General features: G+C 44.2%; 1 protein-coding gene across 2 annotated transcripts; it reads left to right on the top strand.

Moving 5' to 3' along the window:
- Nucleotides 1–654: 654 nt before the first annotated feature.
- Nucleotides 655–17671, top strand: arhgap45b (Rho GTPase activating protein 45b). Of its 2 annotated transcripts, none has more exons than XM_083970861.1 (24): nt 655–1123; nt 2319–2562; nt 3383–3565; nt 5880–6020; nt 6279–6363; nt 8287–8359; nt 8628–8703; nt 9683–9814; nt 9975–10036; nt 10169–10279; nt 10426–10506; nt 10590–10757; nt 11470–11607; nt 11702–11892; nt 12355–12473; nt 12778–12864; nt 13176–13277; nt 13406–13569; nt 13674–13862; nt 13970–14107; nt 14780–15051; nt 15157–15394; nt 16471–16576; nt 16722–17671. In XM_083970861.1, the coding sequence occupies exons 1-24, from the start codon at nt 842–844 to the stop codon at nt 17207–17209; spliced, it is 3870 nt and encodes a 1289-aa protein (XP_083826987.1). In that variant the 5' UTR covers nt 655–841; the 3' UTR covers nt 17210–17671. The 2 variants fall into 2 exon arrangements, with proteins under 2 accessions (XP_083826987.1, XP_083826988.1); XM_083970862.1 differs by lacking the exon at nt 655–1123 and adding an exon at nt 1222–1763.
- Nucleotides 17672–17780: the final 109 nt, after the last annotated feature.

Below are 17780 nucleotides of genomic sequence, written 5' to 3'. Positions count from 1 at the left end.
GACGCTTTGTCAATATCAATATAAAAAACCTACTGTAGGTCTTGGTAATATCAATATATACAATATGGGACCTTTAAAGCAATGTGTGTGTAATTTAACGATCACCTCCAAATATCATGAGGTGCCTACAGCAGTTATTCCATGTCTCACTACTATCTCACAGTCTTTATTGATTCAGGCCTTTCATTTACTGATATAATTAATTGTTACGCTTTACATTGTTGTACATTTTAATCAGCTGAATTGTTTCTAATATTTTCCCTTGAAAACCATTTATACAAATTGATGTGTTTTGAAATTCTTTTTTTAAGCAATTTTAATTATAATTATTTCCTTATTGTTTTTTTTGTTTTGTTTTTTACTATTCATCTCAAACCACATAAATTCACACAAAACATTTGAGTGAAGCTCGAGCAGAGGCCTGCTGTGGTCCACCCGCCTCCTGTCAGTGTCAGACCATCAGGCTGCACCGCCAACATGTCGCTGTATTAATCTTCTGTGCAGCAGGTGCACGAGGAAGCTGCGGGGGTCACATGGTGGAAACACACGTGTGTCAGGATAACTTGATTTCTGTGAATCTGACCAAGGCGACAGTTTGTGCGTTTGGATCAGGACGCAGTCAACTCTGTCCGTCCTCATGTTAAACATTTAAGCGCTTTGACAAAGGTTTCTGGAGTCAAACTTAATCGGGATCAAGGTTTTGTGAAATAGCACTGTTTCCCCTCTGTGTCCTCCTCTTTCCTCTGGCGGAACTGAGCGGGCACGCAGAGCGGATGCCAGGAGCGCACAGACAGTTTGCGGTGAGCTGTCTGTCTCTCCGTCAGTGAGCCTGCGCGGCTCGATGTGCGACAGCAGCAGGAGGAGGAAGACAGACAGACAGCTGCCGTGGCTGAAGCTTGGCCTGGATGGCACCGAGTTCCCGCTGAACGCGAGCCGCAGAGCACCCAAGTGGCGAGTCGGGGGGTGGGTGGGGGGGCTGTGCGTCAAACTCAAAGAAGTCGGGATGGACGGCAAAGGCACCCTGAAGATGTTCACCAGGAAGAAACGGGAACTGATCAAGACGCCATCCATCTCGAAGAAGAGTCGAGCAGGAAGCCCCGGGCCTCAGAGCAGCGCATCGTCTGTGAGTACAGCGCATCACTTCTGGTTTCTGACTGGCACAGCTGCCCTGCGCACTGGTCTGTGAGTGTGTGAGTGTGTGTGTGTGTGAGGCGCAGATGACCTTCAGCTGGAGAGGACAGGGCAGCAGAGAGGGGGCTCCGGTCCACTGGTGATTGTGTGTGTGTATGTGTGTGCGTGTTTGAAAAGTAGACTTGCACCAGATGTGAATACTCTTAAGTTTTGCGTGAGCACAGATTGGGCTGTGGGTGAGGACACTGGGAACCTGCTTGAAAACATTAATTATGCTGCAGTGTCACAGTCATATATTAAGTTAATTGTACGTATTTGAGCCTGACTACACAGTACTGACTCATATCTGGCTCATAGGAAGTATTGCTGTGGGGTTTTCACCTATGAAGCTGTGGCTGGCTGCACTTGTGAGTGTGTGTGAGTGAATGCTGTTGCGCGATCAGTTTCAAAAGCTGTAGCTGTGCTTGGGTTACAATGGAGTCAAAGCTGTAGGGAGAAGGAGCATGTTGAAACGTGGTGCCAAGAGTAGCTACAACCCTTACTCTACGAGTCAGAGAGTTAAAAAAGCCGAGCTGAAAGGCAAGGACAGGCTGGACATACTGCCCAACAAGCACAACGTATGGCTTAAACAGGTACGTGGGACTGTTTGATTGTCTTGTTATATCCAAAACAAACGACACATATACATACAGGGATGCTTTTCTGCGTTGCATCGGAAGTAATTTCGACTCTTTGTATGGGTGAGTAGTGTGTGTGTGTCTCTTGGTCTTTCTAGAAATGCATTTTCCAGGCCCAGAGAGTGTGAAGCACTGACTACAGTCTAAATCTAGTCTATTTGGGAGATGAGATGCACCAACTGAGCTCTAAAGAAACGATGAGGCAGATGAGACGGTTATTTCCACCTTTTGAAGATGTCACTGTGCTTATTCCAAACAGTAAATGGCATTTCTGTTACTTTACACTCTGCTCATGTTGCCACACCCAACAACTGCTTGGAGCCAGGAAGTGTTACACAACGCAGCACAGGATCTTGTGAAAGTCTTCATATGTGTGTTTACCAACAATATTGCTGCCTTTTTAAAATGTTGAAGGCAGCAAAAAGCAAAAGACGTGTCACACTGATGTGTTGATGCCGGAGAGTGTAAAGCGAATGATCATCTTCCTGCCCTCCTTTCTCTTTGTCTCAGTTGTCCATCCTCCAGGAGCAGCCGCGGAAAGATGCAGGCGACGTCACCCTCTCCTCTTCCCCCTTGTCTTCTTCCACATCTTCAACGCCATCCTCTGCTGGACCTCAGGACCTGTCCGCGTCCTGCCCTGGTACCCCGAGCATCCAGCACAGCAAGATCCCGGCATTGCAGGGGGTGGGCTGCCCGTCCCCCGTGTCCACCATGAAGAGGCCGACGGCACTGAGCAGACATGCCAGCGCTGCAGGTCTGATTCTGTTGTGACTCGTCTGCTGTGTGCGGTCCATTGCTCCCACGTCTGTTCTGGGGGAAAAAAAGGAGCAAAATCTGGCTGCAGAAATACTAAATAGGCCTATGCATATCTGAAATTTAGCAAGACATTTTTTTTCCTTTTAAAATTCACCTCAGTGTTTTCACCTTTGTTGATTGTTCTTGTCATACTTTAAAGTCTTCAAAATGTCCAAACACTGTGAACAGCGCTCGTCCCAGTGTCCCAGAGTCTGACACCAAATCATATACCGGTTACAATGATTGAAAACACGAAATCCTCACATTCAAAGAAACAGTTTTGCAATTTGCAAAATATGTTAAGTCACTTCTGAAGTGTCAGACAAGAAGCCACATATCCGTCTCATGCCCATGTGTCAAATATGCATCATCAGCTAGTTAGCTTAGCACAGGAAACATCCATTTAGCCTGGCTAGAACAAACACCAAAGATAAACCGTCTTTGCAAACACTTTGATGCAGAATTAGCACTGTTAGCCTACTGAAGAAATGGTAAAGTGTAAAAATGCTAACTTCCTGTTACGTGGAGTTACAAGTCATTGTGCTAAGCTAACTGGGTGCTGGCTGTAGTCTTATATTTAGTGTTGGGAGTGGTATTGATCTTTTCATCTAGATAAAACTCGAAAAAAAAGAGTTTAAAAAAAGCATTAATTGAACTAGATAGTATGTAATAGAAAGTTTTTCTGAATAAATGATCATATCCTTGCTGATTATTTCTGTCAGTTTGGATCTTGTCTGGAGGCTGAGTCTGGAGTGATGATGTCCTCTGTGTCTCCTCAGGGTTTCCTCTCCAGTCATGGGTGTTCACGAAGGGCCAAGGGAAAGGGGCCTTGACCCCAACTACTCCGTCTGAAAGTCCAGAGAGCACGGCTATCGAAGTGGAGGATATCCCGGCCCTGCTGAGGGACGTGGCACGCTTCGCTGAGGCTGTGGAGAAACTGAAGGATGTGGTGCTCACTGAAGGTTAGATCCAGTGAACAGTTCTTGTTTTTTAAGTTGTTTTTTTTTAATGCTCATCCACAAACTTGCACCAGTCACAAATCCACCTACAGAAACTTTCCCTCTGACGTTTGACTCTAGAAAGTCCCAAATATTTCCTGTTGCACCTGAATGAGACTGTCTCCTTTGAGTCTTTATTGTGGCTACGTTGTCCCCGTGTCTTCGTTGGCTCCTCCTATACTGACATTACTGTTTTCACCATTGTGGAGACAAAACACAGTTCTGTGTGTGTTGTTTCTCTCTTGTGTCATGAGTTTTTGTTGGGCTCATGTGAATTTGTCAGTTTGAACACAGAACAATAGTGGACAGTCTTCTTCTTCTTTTTCTTCCCCTTTTGTGTCACACACCCCTGTATATTTTGACGGGGGCTTCACACTGTGAGGACGTGATGAATACACAACAGGTTTGTGTCGGTCTTACATGGGTCCTGGTCATTGACACATGTAATTTGGGGGGTAGATGGTTGTTGGCAGAACAACCCTGCACAAGCAAACTGACAAGTGAGTGAGCTTCCTCTCTCCAAATGAAGGGCTGCGTTTCCGTTGCACCCACAGAGTCGACCACACTCTTGTCTCCAGCAGGAAGCCAGCTTCTTGTTTACTGCTGCCTCGTACACACACTCCTCTTCCCTCGTCCGTGATGACGCGAGGCTTAAAACGGCAATACACCTTTACTCTCCTCATGGAGCTGCTGCTGCCGCTACTTCCGCCTGCTTAACAAAGAAACCGCGAAAACAACACGCCCTGAAGGTCTTAAACTAAACTCGTTGGAAAAGTTTGTTTTCAGAGCGGATCTCTGTGGTTCGGAGGAGACAGGGAGAGATTTGTTTTTTGTGTGGCTCTGTCTGCTGTTATCTGGCTCTGTTCTGTCATGTTCTCCACCCAGGTTGAGCTTTCTAAACAGGAAGCCATGATGGATAGCCTCTGACAGAGCGGCCGCGTCCACACTTCCTATTCTGATACGTTGGCTGAATCGCCGTGACCCGACGCCGCCTCCTCTCAATCAGTAGCACAATCAGAGTGTAGGCCTTGTTTCCACCGCTGCGACCTAGAGAGCTCCTTAACGTGGAGCTGCACTTGCTCTGTAGCTTCTATGTTACATACAACATTATGCTGAAAATGTTATTGCAAAGCTTAGAGCAAGGTGCGGGTTAGGTGATTTTGTTTTTATCCACTTCAAAAAGCTGATGTAGCACAGCGCCACAATTGGTCTCTAATCTTGCAAAACAATAGAAAAGACCACATCCTCTGAGGCTCAGTGTTCAGGTCACTCTGTTCTCGCTACCTGCTGCTGCTGCTGCTGCTGCTGCAGATCAGACACTCTCTCACACACATTTTCAGACAGACTGTGGGAGGATGGAGGGACCGGCTGCCCTCTGGCCTCCTCTGTGAGCAAGTAACTGCCATTAGAAAAGGGATGTACAGAAAAGAAGACAACACTGGACAGTTACAAGTTGACGAACGTGTGTGTCTGTGCGTGTGTGTGTGTGTGGGAGGAGGAAGTGAGGATGCAGGCTACAGATGTGTCACCGGTGACATCCAAGCTGAGAAGCTGATGCATGCCTTGACTTGACCTGTCTGACACCTACGTGTTTGTCACAGTCCCAGTTGTCTGCAGTCTGTACAGTCACTGTCCTCTCTACAAACAGCAACAGCAGAAACTGTGACTTGCAACAACTTAAAGAGATAGAGTTAGAAGTTTTGGCAAATGTTTTTATTGGCTTCATGGCATTAAATAGGAAGAAAATGACCATTAGCCTCGTAGTGTTAGCCTGACAAGCCAGACTATATCATTAAAATGTATAGTCTGGCAACGACCGGTAGACCTCGGCTCAATCCAGGGGGCGGGATGAAGGCTGTCTTTCAGACTGCCTCTGCATGCAATAGGGTAGCACTACGACTAATCAGAGCAAAGAGCAGGATGACGTTAGCCTGACAAGCCAATTAAAATGTATGTCGCGTTAAGCCCGCCCAACGACTCTCTAAACAGATAGAGCGCTGTGATTGGTGAACACAAACGGTGTTCGAGACTCAAAAAGTTCCTATGGCTCGTTTCTAGACCCACCTGCGGCGCAAATATATTTGCTGCCGCTAGGATGCGTCTAGATTTCCAGGCTATCGTAGTGTAGGTTACTGCTAGGAATAGAGACAATAAGAATTAAGTTGCCCAGCTATGTCCAAAAATGCAAAAGCTACCTACAGCAGCTCTAACGATCATAGAATGACACATTATATCTTGTTTGCTGTTTGTCTCCGTCTCCTCCCCCTCTCCCACCCAGGTAAGGAGAGTCAGCGGCCGGTGGCCCACGAGTGTTTGGGTGAGGTCCTGCGGGTGCTGCGGCAGGTCATTAACACCTACCCTCTGCTAAACACCGTGGAGATCCTCACTGCTGCAGGAAAGCTCATATCCAAGGTCAAAGGTCAGTCGGTGCAGGGAAACCTTAATCCCTGAAAATGAATCAACCGAATGTCGATGGATTCTTGTTTTTATTCCATTTATAAGACAACTTTATGATTTAATCATCCACAGTTACAGTTTATAATGAGCGTGCTAGTTGCTACACTGTAGTTTTGTTAGTGTGGTGTGACTGATGTTCAGGTGTGTGACTTAATTTGGATGATAATGTATTCCTCACCACAACTGAAACCTGAACACATGTACGGTTGTGATTTTTCAGGTTTCCACTATGAGGCTTGTAACGAGGCCGATAAAAAGGAGTTTGAGAAGGCGATTGAAACCATTGCAGTTGCTTTTAGCAGCAAGTAAGTATCTGGTACACCTTTTTATAGTATGTCATTGTGAAAGGACAACCTCAACATCATATAATAGCCCTCTGGTATTACTACTATAGGTAACACAGCAGGATACTTTAATACAGGTGCCAGTAGTGTCTGAACATGGTGCATTTAGAAAGTCTTCTACATTATGTTGCAGCTTGATGACACAATCATTTTTAATTCATTTTTCCTACAACCAATAGTCAATAATGATACAGCTAAAAAAAAAAAAAACTTTAGATATTTGCTGAAATGTATTAAAGAGGGAAAACTGAAATATGACTTTGACCCAAGTTTCCAGAGCCTTTGCTATGACACATGATATTTGGTTCAGGTCCTTCCCATTTCCCTCCATCACCTTAAAGACAGTTGGAGTCCATTAGTGCTAAACTTAGCTGATCAGTGGAAGGACCTGTCTGTGTCAAGGTACAGGCTGGTGGCCTCCATCGTGACTCCATCCAAAGCCCAAACTGAGCAGTCAGGACAGAAGGGCGACCCAGGAACCTGAGAAACACCTAAACGTCTCTCAGGCAGTGAAAAAACGTGATTCTCTGCTCTGCAAAATATGTGGTAGCGTCATGCTGAGGGGTTTTGTTTTTCAGTCTCAGACAGAGAGACAGTTTGAGGTTGAGGGGCTGAACAGAGATATTTTTAACAAAAAACCTGGGCGGGAACCTCAGAACCTTCAAAGCGCAGGGCCGAGAAGACACAGGGGACAACACAGGAGTGGCTTAGTGACTGTCAATCTGTGAATGTCCATGAGTGGCTCCTGTCAGAGCTTGAACCCACTCTGGAAAGATCTGAAGGCTGTCCCGACCCAACCTGAACCCGAGAGATACTGCACAGACGATTGTTTTTGCTTTTTCCTCTATGTTGAATGTGTAGATTGAAGAGGGGAACAAATGAATTGAAACAGTTCAATCACAAGGCTACAACATAAGATGAGAGAAGAGTGAGGTGGTTTGAATAACCTCTGAATGCACTGTACCTTCTTTTTTTTTTTTACAGACAGGAACTGTTGTCCTGTGTGTGTGTGCGTTAGTGTGTACACAGTTGTCTGTTGTTGGGAATGAGAGAGAAGTGCAGTGATGGTGACACATTTGCATGAGACAGAGCTGAAAACAGGAAGTGGTTTTTCTCCTGCTGTGTGACACAAAACCAAAACTTGAAAATGTTGTTCACTACCTGACTGCTAAAACAGATTGCTACAGACTGACGATAAATCATGAGACCGTTGATGTGATTTCAGATATACGAAATCAAATCAAGACCAAATAAATTATTAAATTTGACGACTACACAACTCAGGATTTCCAACATGAATGTTTTGACCAGATCATTTTTTAAAACTAATTTACAGATAATACACAGATGATTAAAAACAGTCAGTAAGGGAATGTATTTGTTTTTATGTGTATTTGAATTGTATTGTGCCAACAGTTAATCACATGCTTGTCAGTGGCATTTTAGGACTTAGATATCGGTTGCAGGAGGAAGTGAGCTGGCAGAGACAGTTGAAATCTGCCTGCCTGAAGTCTGTTTCCTCATTCTCAAAAAAAAGGCATCGTTTTTGGTGTTTTTTTTGTTTTGTTTTGTCCTTGGCGTCCCACAAAGCAGACAATCTGATTAAAAGAGAGGATTTTACCTCAGTGGATTAAGAATCTATAGAAAAATAAATAAATTCGAAGAAACCGGCCGTACACTATGAAGAGAAACTCATCACACCTGGTAGACAGATAAAACCTATTTATCACTTCCTGTCTCCCGTGTATCTGCAAAAGTCAGGTTCTCTTTCTTCTTTCACTTTTAAAATCTGCTCTATACCTCCCCTGTTGGTTGAATTTTTTTTCCACACCCATTTTACATGTTGAGTTAATCTGTGATGTTAAAATGTCTGTTTCTCCTCAGTGTGTCTGAACTGCTGATGGGAGAGGTGGACAGCAGCACGCTGCTCTCACTGCTGCCCACAGAGAAAAGCAGGGTGGGTTTTTTTTTCTTCTTTTTTTTAATTTATCTTTTTTTTTTTTAATGATGAAGCAACTAATCCAACAGTTAAGAAAACAAATAAAAATACAGTGACTTTGACTTATTTTAAACACAGAGTTTATTAAATATCACAGAGTTTATTAAATATCACACAAGTGTCCCCTCCCAACTTTCCACTGGGTGAAAGAAAAAAAAAATCCCTGAGTTGATGACGAACACTGATCTGTTTGTCAATAATGAATCATCTCTGTGTTTCTGTGCAGTCGATGGAGAACTTGTACACTGCCACAGGCCAGGGAGGAGACGGCAGCCACTTCAGGAGCGACCTGCAGGACATGGGTCAGTCACTCCTTCACTCACACCCCAGCTTTGTTGTTGACTCTTTTCGCACATACTCTCCATTCACTCTAATTTTTGTCTTGAAAATCGAAAAAAAAACATTTTTTTTAATTTGTTTACATTTTCTTACATACACATACACTTGTATTTACATATACAGTATGTAGTTATATCAAATATGTAGATCTGTGCTCCATTAATGAAGGCACCTGTTATGGTACAAGTGTTGTAAACAGAACAAAACCGAACAAACAAACATTACATATACACATCACAAACATCCACTTCTCAGCCATAAAACATTTTGTACATAATTTAAGGGCTTAATACAATTGCGGGTATTTGAACTCATTAATCCTGTTACAAGGTTTACATGACTACTTATTCCTCTTCATTGTCATTTGCTAAATCGATACCATTAACAAACACATTAAACGGTTTCCATATCTCTTCGAATATGCCTTGCCTTCCTTTTCGTATGTATGTCACTCTCTCCAAAGGAAAGGTTTGTCAGCATCTGTTTCACCCAATACGTAACAGTTGGTCTGAAAATCGAACATTTTGATATATTTAGATTTTTGTGTGCTCCGGCATCCTCTCCTTTTGTAAAGCAGTGCAGCTCTTAATCAGGACATTGACGTTTTCTGTTGTTCCACTGGATAGGTAGGTAGGTAGGTCTCCCCCTGCTGATGTAAACACTGTGGTGCACTCATGTGTTTTGCAGTGAGAGTGACAGCTGACAGGTTAAACTGCAGCAGGAACACAGATTTATGTCAGGAAATTGAAGAAGACGTGACAGTTTGCGTGTAAAGAGCAAGAACACAACAGCGACAAAATAAAACTATAACAACAGCAGATGTTGGAGATAATCACCTTAGCGACGGATCCTCACATCCCTCGCAGATCTCACCTCCCACAAATCGGTCAACAAAAACAGTTTGTTGTCATAGTTACGGTGTGTTTATGTGTGGATGTGCAGGCCGAGTCGAGGAAGTGGATTTGGTCCTGCAGCGCAGCGAGGGAGGGGTGGACTCGGCTCTGCTCTACGCCAAAACCGTCTCCAAGTATATGAAGGACCTGATCAGCTACGTGGAGAAGAGGATTTCACTGGGTGAGCAGTCGACCTCAATAACAAGCAGATTAACCAATAAAATGAAATAAAATAAAATCATCAATCTTTATTAGAAAATTAGCGAATGAAAGCATTTGTGACTTAAACTTTTTCTCATCCATGCTGTTGTCATAATGACTGTGTTCTTCTATTTTACCAGAGACTGAGTTTTCCAAAGGCCTCCAGAGATTATACCAGTCCTGCAAACACAGCATAACACATGTAAACCTCCTTTTGTTAACTATCTGTCATTGATTATCTGTGACATTGAATGTTAAAAGCTAAAAGCTGGGGTTAACCTAACTCATGACATTTTGTCCATATGTTGTTGCGTGCTGCGTTCGCTCCCTCCAGCCCCACATGCCCCTCTTCTCCATCTACTCGCTGGCTCTGGAGCAGGACCAGGAGCAGGGTGTGGGGCTGCAGCAGGCCAGCACCACCCTGCACAGCCAGACCTTCATCCTGGTAAATTCATGCTGAAATGTTTTAGATCTGTTGATTCAAAAAAAAAAAATCACCAGCAACAGTCACTCACATCCTGCTGCACCTGTTAACACTGGGCAGCCTTCGCCCCATACACACGGTGCTGATCTGTCAATGTGTCCGCGCAGCCCCTGGTACAGCGGAAGCAGGAGCATGAAAAGAGACGAAAGGAGATCAAGGAGCACTGGTTGCGAGCAAAGAGAAAACTGGTACAGTCTTCTACTTTGTATTATGTCAGCATGGTTTATTCATCTCCAAGTAAGAAATAAACTGACTTGTGTCTTTTTTTCAGATGGAGTGCGAGGGTAATCTGCGGAAGGCCAAGCAGGTCTACATGGTCCGCTGTGAGGAGTACGAGAAGGCCAAAACTGTAGCCATCCGAGCCGAGGAGGAGGGAGGAGGATCCACAGCAAAGTCTGTGGAGAAGAAGAAACGATTAGAGGAAGAGGCTCGCAATAAGGTTTCTATCAATAACTTTATTTGATCACCGTTTCCATAGATTTTGAGTTTTATCACCGTGGGAACAAAATGATTAAAACGCTCTTTTTCAGAGAATTTAAATGACACGGGCCTATAAATGCTGCCGCACTGTCGCAATCGACTCTTTATCTGTGCAAACTTAAACTTAAAACAACCAAGAATAAATACTACATTAAAAAGCATGTGTATTTCTGTGGCGGGAGTAAAACTGTGGAATAGCTTGACAGAGGATCTCAAACAATGCAAAAACATAACACACTTTAAAAATAGATTAAAATATAGTATGATAGAAAGCTATAAACAGGATTGATTGACAGTTGATTGCAACTGTAATGCTGTTAAATTATTTATTTCTTTTATTTTTTTGGCTACACTTGTTAATTATTGGATAATTATTTCTTTCTATGAGTCTGAAATCATGAAGAGCTCTAATGGATTTAATGGAATATTGAATTAAAGGGTAGGCATTTATCAGCTAGATAGCTTCAGCCTACACCTTTTCAATCTATTTATGCACTAGTTGAATGAATGATGGTATTATGGAAGGTTGACTGACTGTGATTGATGCTCAACTGTAAATACATCTGTGTAAAAGATCGAATAAACAAAAAATAAAAAATCTGATGTAAATAAGAAGCAAAACACAGAACAATGGAAATGAAATGAAAATATAAATATGTGTGTGTGTGTAGGCGGACGAAGCGGAGGCCACCTACCGGACCTGTATAGCTGATGCCACAGCTCAGCAGCTGGAGCTGGAGCACACAAAGGTCACGGTGCTGAGGATGCTGCAGGACGTCATCAAACAGAGCGACCAGACGCTCCGCTCGGTCAGGACAACCACCAAATCAGTAATAAACATCAGATCGATGCCGACCGCCCGACCTCCCGTGTAACTTTGTCATCCGTCCGCTCGTCCTCCAGGCCACCATCTCCTACTACCAGCTCATGCACATGCAGACGGTCGCCCTGCCCGTCCACTACCAGACTCTGTGCGAGAGCAGCAAGCTGTACGACCCAGGCCAGCAGTACGCCGCCCACGTGCGAGACCTGCAGTTACCCGAGCAGCCGGGCGTTCACTACACGTTTGAGGCCTACTCCCCCTCATCGTCACAGTAAGAGATGCAGTCAAAGCCACTGTTGTTGAGATGTTGAGATGTTGAGATGTTCAAATCAAGCCCTCAAGGAAAAGTTTGACACGTAAATATTGTTTTTTTTTGTTTTTTTGGTTTTGTTTTTCTTGCCAAGTTGCAAACATGCTTCATATACAGGAAACGACTTCATGAATTTGATAATGCAACATACAACATGACGGAGGTCTTTCTGGGGACCTGACTAAACTAAAGCAAAGCTAACAGTACATATTAGCAATACTACCTGAATCATGTGATACTGATGTTATAATAAACCACCTTATTTTCAAACACCACCAACAGGTAGCTGTCTTCTTCTAAAGTCAAGACACAGCAGCATCTGTCACTCCTGGCCCTTTGTATTTAGCTCCTGTTGAACAATTCTTTATTTCTTTGTTTCCACTTTGAATATATTTACCAGATTTGATCTCCTTATTATCACAGGCAGGGCCACAGACCCCGGAACGACAGTTTCAACACAGAGCCGACGAGCCACGCAGACAGTCCTACCGCCAGCGTGGAGCCAGCAGCTGTTGAGTACAGAGACGAGGTCCAACGCAGGAGTAAGTGCTGCCTGCAGCCGCTGTGTCACTGTGTTGTCCTGTGTGCTGATGATGATGATGATGATGATGATGATCATTTGCATCTTTATTCATATTGTCGACTCGACACATCCCGCCTGTTGATGAGTTTCACCCCGATTTATTTGTTTATTTCACTGCACACAAACAGTCGGTGAAAGATGAGATTGTTTTGATGATTTTTTTTTTTTGGGGGGTATGGGACAAATGGAGCAGAAAACGTCTGTAAAGCTGGTGTGTAGTCATGTTAGGTCATTACACTAATACTGACTCTGGTGTCCTGCAGGGCAGGGCCACAAGTCATGGGGTTCAACAGTGAGCGATGACAGCGTGGGAGGAGACGGAGGCCTGGAGTCTCCTACTGCCAGCACAGGTCAGCAGCAGGATGTCTCATTTATACATTGTGATTATTAAAGTCATATATTTAATTCTTTTTTTTTAATACTAAATTGTATATAGTATATGCATATTTTTTGCACTAAAATATTTTTAATTGATTCTGTTTTATCTTATTTTATTTACATTTTTATTTTATCACTACCTTTTACAATTTTTTTGTACCTTTTGTGTCTGCACCTGACACCACGTCAAGTTCCTTGTGCTGTAAACTGACCTTTACTGCTCTTGGCAATAAAAACATTTCTGATTCTGATTCATAGCAAGTCTGACAAATTATAATTTTAGGTGACATCAGTAAAATGGCTCGGACAGCATCCACGGGGACGATGTCGTCCAATGAGGATGCAGATGAGAAAGACGGGAATGTAGCTTCATTTGAAAATTCAAGTAAGATTTATATATATTTATATAATATAATATATTTGATTCTGATGTTTGACTACATGTCTAATTTGAGAGTTCTCTGGAGTGTTTTGATGAGGGGGGTCTCCTTCACTCTCTCTGTCTCCTTCCAGACATTAACGGCATGGATCCTGACGTGGTGGTGTCCACCCGGCCGTTCCGTAACATCGGCCTGTCCAAAGCAGCACAGACTCACCGACTGAGGAAGCTGCGGACTCCGTCCAAGTGCCGCGAGTGTGACAGCTACGTTTACTTCCAGGGGGCCGAGTGCGAAGAGGTGAGTGTTTTTTTTTGCCATATCCTCAGAAACTGAAGCATCTTGTAGATGTCTCTGACAATTCATCAAATCGGCACGTTCCTATTCTTCTTCCGGTCCTGCAGTGTTTCCTGTCGTGTCACAAGCGCTGTCTGGAGACTCTGGCCATCCAGTGTGGCCATAAGAAGCTGCAGGGCCGCCTGCAGCTGTTTGGCAGGGAGTTCACTCAGGTAGCCAGCTGTGCCAGCGACGGCATCCCCTTCATCATCACCAAGTGCATTTCGGAGATAGAGAGACGGGCACTCAAGATGAAGGTGGGAACATTTTTTTATGTTAAAGTGCCGACTGTCTGCAAATCTTTGCCTCGGCCACAGAGAAGAAGTCCAAACTGGTACAAACCACTGCTTCCTCCTCCTCACAGGGCATCTACAGGGTGAACGGGGTGAAGACTCGTGTTGAGAAACTGTGTCAGGCCTTTGAGAACGGGAAGGAGCTGGTCGAGCTGTCCCAGTGCTCGCCACACGACATCAGCAATGTTCTCAAGCTGTACCTCAGACAGGTACGCATATGTTCAAATGACCTGTGGCAGCTGCCATGGAGATCTATTACAGAAAACGTACTTCTTACCGCTTTAACACATTTTATATATTGTAGTATATTTTAACTGTATGTCCAGGTGTTGTTGTTCTTCATTTACTTATTAAAAGGATTATCATGCTGAATCTCGCCATCAGAAACATGTAGGTGAAATCAGAGAGGGAGTAAATCATTACAACAGCCTTCATAAATACGTAGATAAAAATCTGAGTTTGTAAATGTGATTAACAGTTTAGTTTTTTACAAATAGCAGTGAATCTTTGCTGATTTGTGAAGTAAAATGGGACTTCAACATGAATCAAACACCTGACTTGTTTATTATTTAGCTCAAATCTAGTCTAGTCCTTAATAAAATCACAGTAAAACATTTTCAGAGGTATTGGTATATGACATGCACATGCTCATCACAAGCTCAGATGATTTTAAATAGCTGTGAGCACATGTACACGCTACATGGAGGTAGTCACTTACACATGTGCACTGATTCCCATGTTCAGGCTAAATCCATTCATAAAGTCTGCTGTTAATTTTAGTTTAGTTATTATGGCTTTCCTGCTCCGCCCTGCAGGAAATGTTGTGTTCACGCTCAGTTCGTCTCCTCTAACACATGGTTTTGTTTCTCCTTCGCCCCCAGCTGCCAGAGCCCATCATGCTGTTCCGCCTGTACAACAGCCTGATGGGTTTGGCCAAGGAGAGTCTGCAGAGCGAGGGAGTCGCATCAGAGGGAGGGGAGGCCGAGTCCAACAGCGTCAACCCGGCAGGGGGAAAGGGGCCTGAGCTGGTGGATCTGGGTCCTGACACCCACCCAGAGGTCCTGGTGCTGGTGGAGAAGCTGAAGGAGCTCCTGAAGGAGCTGCCCAAGGCCAACATCGCTACGCTGCGCTACATCATCCGCCACCTCCGCAGGTTTGTCATTATGCCACACGCAGCTGAAACGACAAGAAAATAAACAAACTGGTTCTGTTAAATACGATTTGGTTTCCGATCGTCCCTCTGACTTCCTCCTCCCAGGATCGCAGAGCTAGAAGAGGATAACAAGATGAGTCCCAGTAACTTGGGGATTGTGTTCGGGCCCTCCCTGATGCGTCCCCGTCCGACCGGGGCCACGATATCCCTGTCCTCTCTGGTCGATTACCCCCACCAGGCCCGCATCGTGGAGGCCCTCATAGTCTTCTACTCATCCATCTTCCAGTCCAAAACCTCTCAGACCCACAAAAATGCCCGTTCTGCGTCCACCTCCACTCAGCAGGTAAGTCAGGCTCATCTCATTAGGCTAATTAGCAGCAGACCATGTGTTTTTACACAAGTATAGGACATTTATGAACTTTGTTCTTGGACACTAAAACCTACTTTGGAGCCTGGTTCAGGTGTTGAAGACATGTGGAGTTCTGTCCCTCCCTGCTGCTGATAACGGCACGGACCAGGAACATGATGTTTTCAGGTTGTCTGTCCACTTTTCAGGATCAAATGTTATGTACATGTGTGAACACAGGCCAAAGGTCATAGTGAGTCCACACTAATCTCACACAAAAGACTGTAATTTAAATAAAAACAGAAATGGGTGCAGCCATGGGGCGGCTGCATCGTCACCGTCTCGCCAGCACCTAAATAGGGCAAAGAGAAGAGGTAGCATGTGCAACTTCTGTGCACGCTAGCCAATTATGTAGGACTTAATGCATTTAATAAAATGGGACTCTATGAGGATTGACTCACTCTCATGCAGCCATCTGTGTTGGCTTCAGTTTTCAGCCCTGGAGGTTGCAGCTTGCTTCACACTAGTATTTCCAGTTTTTCATTTGCATGGTAGCATTTTGTCAGTCCAACACTGACATGAGTCTTCATGTGAGGGCTTCAGAGTACAAGAATTTGTAACATCATGTTTCTTCTCATATTCAAACTATTATTCTATTTCCTAAGAACAATTTAAAAGGGGGTAACCAGGTAACGAAGCAAAGATTTACTCTTGTATCTTTTTTGATGTGAAGAGTTTGGCAGGAGATGATTCATGATATGGTAGAGTAGTGCTTTTTTGACAAATGTCACTTTTCAAGAGAAAGGGCAACCTGGTTTGTGTCATCATGGGTTGAAAGGTTAATCATTTACAAGCATAAACAAAACCTGACCGTAAATGAAGCCATAAAATATGGAACTAATGAAATGTCAGAAAATGCAATGCTTCATCCAGAGGTATGGCCTGATGCACCTTTTTTTATTTGAGGCTGCCGGCCACTTCCTCCTGATTTGCATGTTGAATTTGAAAACAAAAGAACACATTGACCATATTTGTCGATATGGATCTCTTATCTCCTCCCCTTTCCGGTTCAGAGCACTAATGCAGATGACAAGATGGGGAGCTCTGCTGACGGAGAGGAGAGAGGAGGCAGAGAGGACCAGAGTAAACCAGACTCTGACAAGACGGAGGAGGGATGTGGTAGGTTTTCATAAAGACGATATACTGTATGCATAACGCTGTTGTTAACTAAATAACTTTTCCTTGTAGCTGAGTTACAGGTATTCAGAGCTTCTCAGCTTTGCAACTGGGGGGTTTAACCACCGGCCTCTCTGTCTCCATTCAGGAAGTTCTTTGGGCTCGTTGGGCTCCAGCGAGCAGCTCCCCGACTCCGACTCAGAGCTGGACGAAAGCAGCCAGAGGACTGAGCAACGCCACCGCCTGGTGAAACAGGAGAGCGAGGTGAGCGCCGACGACGACCAGCTGAGCTACAGGGACAGCCTGGACCTCTCCAGCCAGTCTGCCACCCACACCGACCCAGAGCAAGACGCCGACCAGGACCAGGACCAGGACCAGGACCAGGACGAGCCGGAGGGAGGGGACCCCCCTGCCCTGCCAGAGAGCGCACCGCCCGATGAAGACACGGCAGCAGAGCAGAACCTGAGCGCCTCTCTGGCCGAACTCAACGTGAACCAGTCCAACAACAACAATAACAACAACAACAACAACCCGCATTCCCCTGTAGTGAGCCTGTCAGGGCTTCCTCTGGCACGCCTGTGTGGAAAGAAATTACCCCTGACGAGGAACAGGGACAGTGAGCCTGAGTTTGTCTGAGGTCGTTATCAGAATATCACTGGGAGAAAGGAATCTGGTTTTTATGCATTAAAATCCAGGGAGAAATTATTGTACCAGTTCTATGAGAATCAAGTTGTATGTCTTTTTTTTTTTTACTTGTGTAGATGTTTGCAGCTGCATTGATCTATCCTGGTGGTGAAACCTCTGCACGCTTACTGCTGTTTGATGCAATTACTGCATAGGGGTGGTCTCAAATAATTGAAAAATGGGTCAGTCTCTAATTCAGGTTGTTTAACCTATTGCTCTTACAGTCCTGTGGAAAAGTGAGAATCGCATTTGACTCTGTTCAATGCAACACTTCTGAGCAAATTCTCTTTCGAGTGCTGCTGGTTTCATTTCAGCACTAGAATTTTTTAAAAAGTAATTTAGCATTTTCTTTTAAATGTTGCCTGTATTGCCTATATGAGTGTTGTCTATTTTAATAAAAATTCTTATATCTTTTATTGTGTCTTGTTGCTTTTATGATCTTGTTTTAATGTTGTACTTTACAGGTCAAAGTAAATAGAACTGGGAAACAGTTACCTCAGTATGAGCAAGAACAAAGGACCCT

This window comes from Trachurus trachurus, assembly GCF_905171665.1.
Source record: "Trachurus trachurus genome assembly, chromosome: 4".
NCBI lineage: Eukaryota > Metazoa > Chordata > Actinopteri > Carangiformes > Carangidae > Trachurus > Trachurus trachurus.
This window is presented reverse-complemented; position numbering and strand designations above follow the sequence as displayed.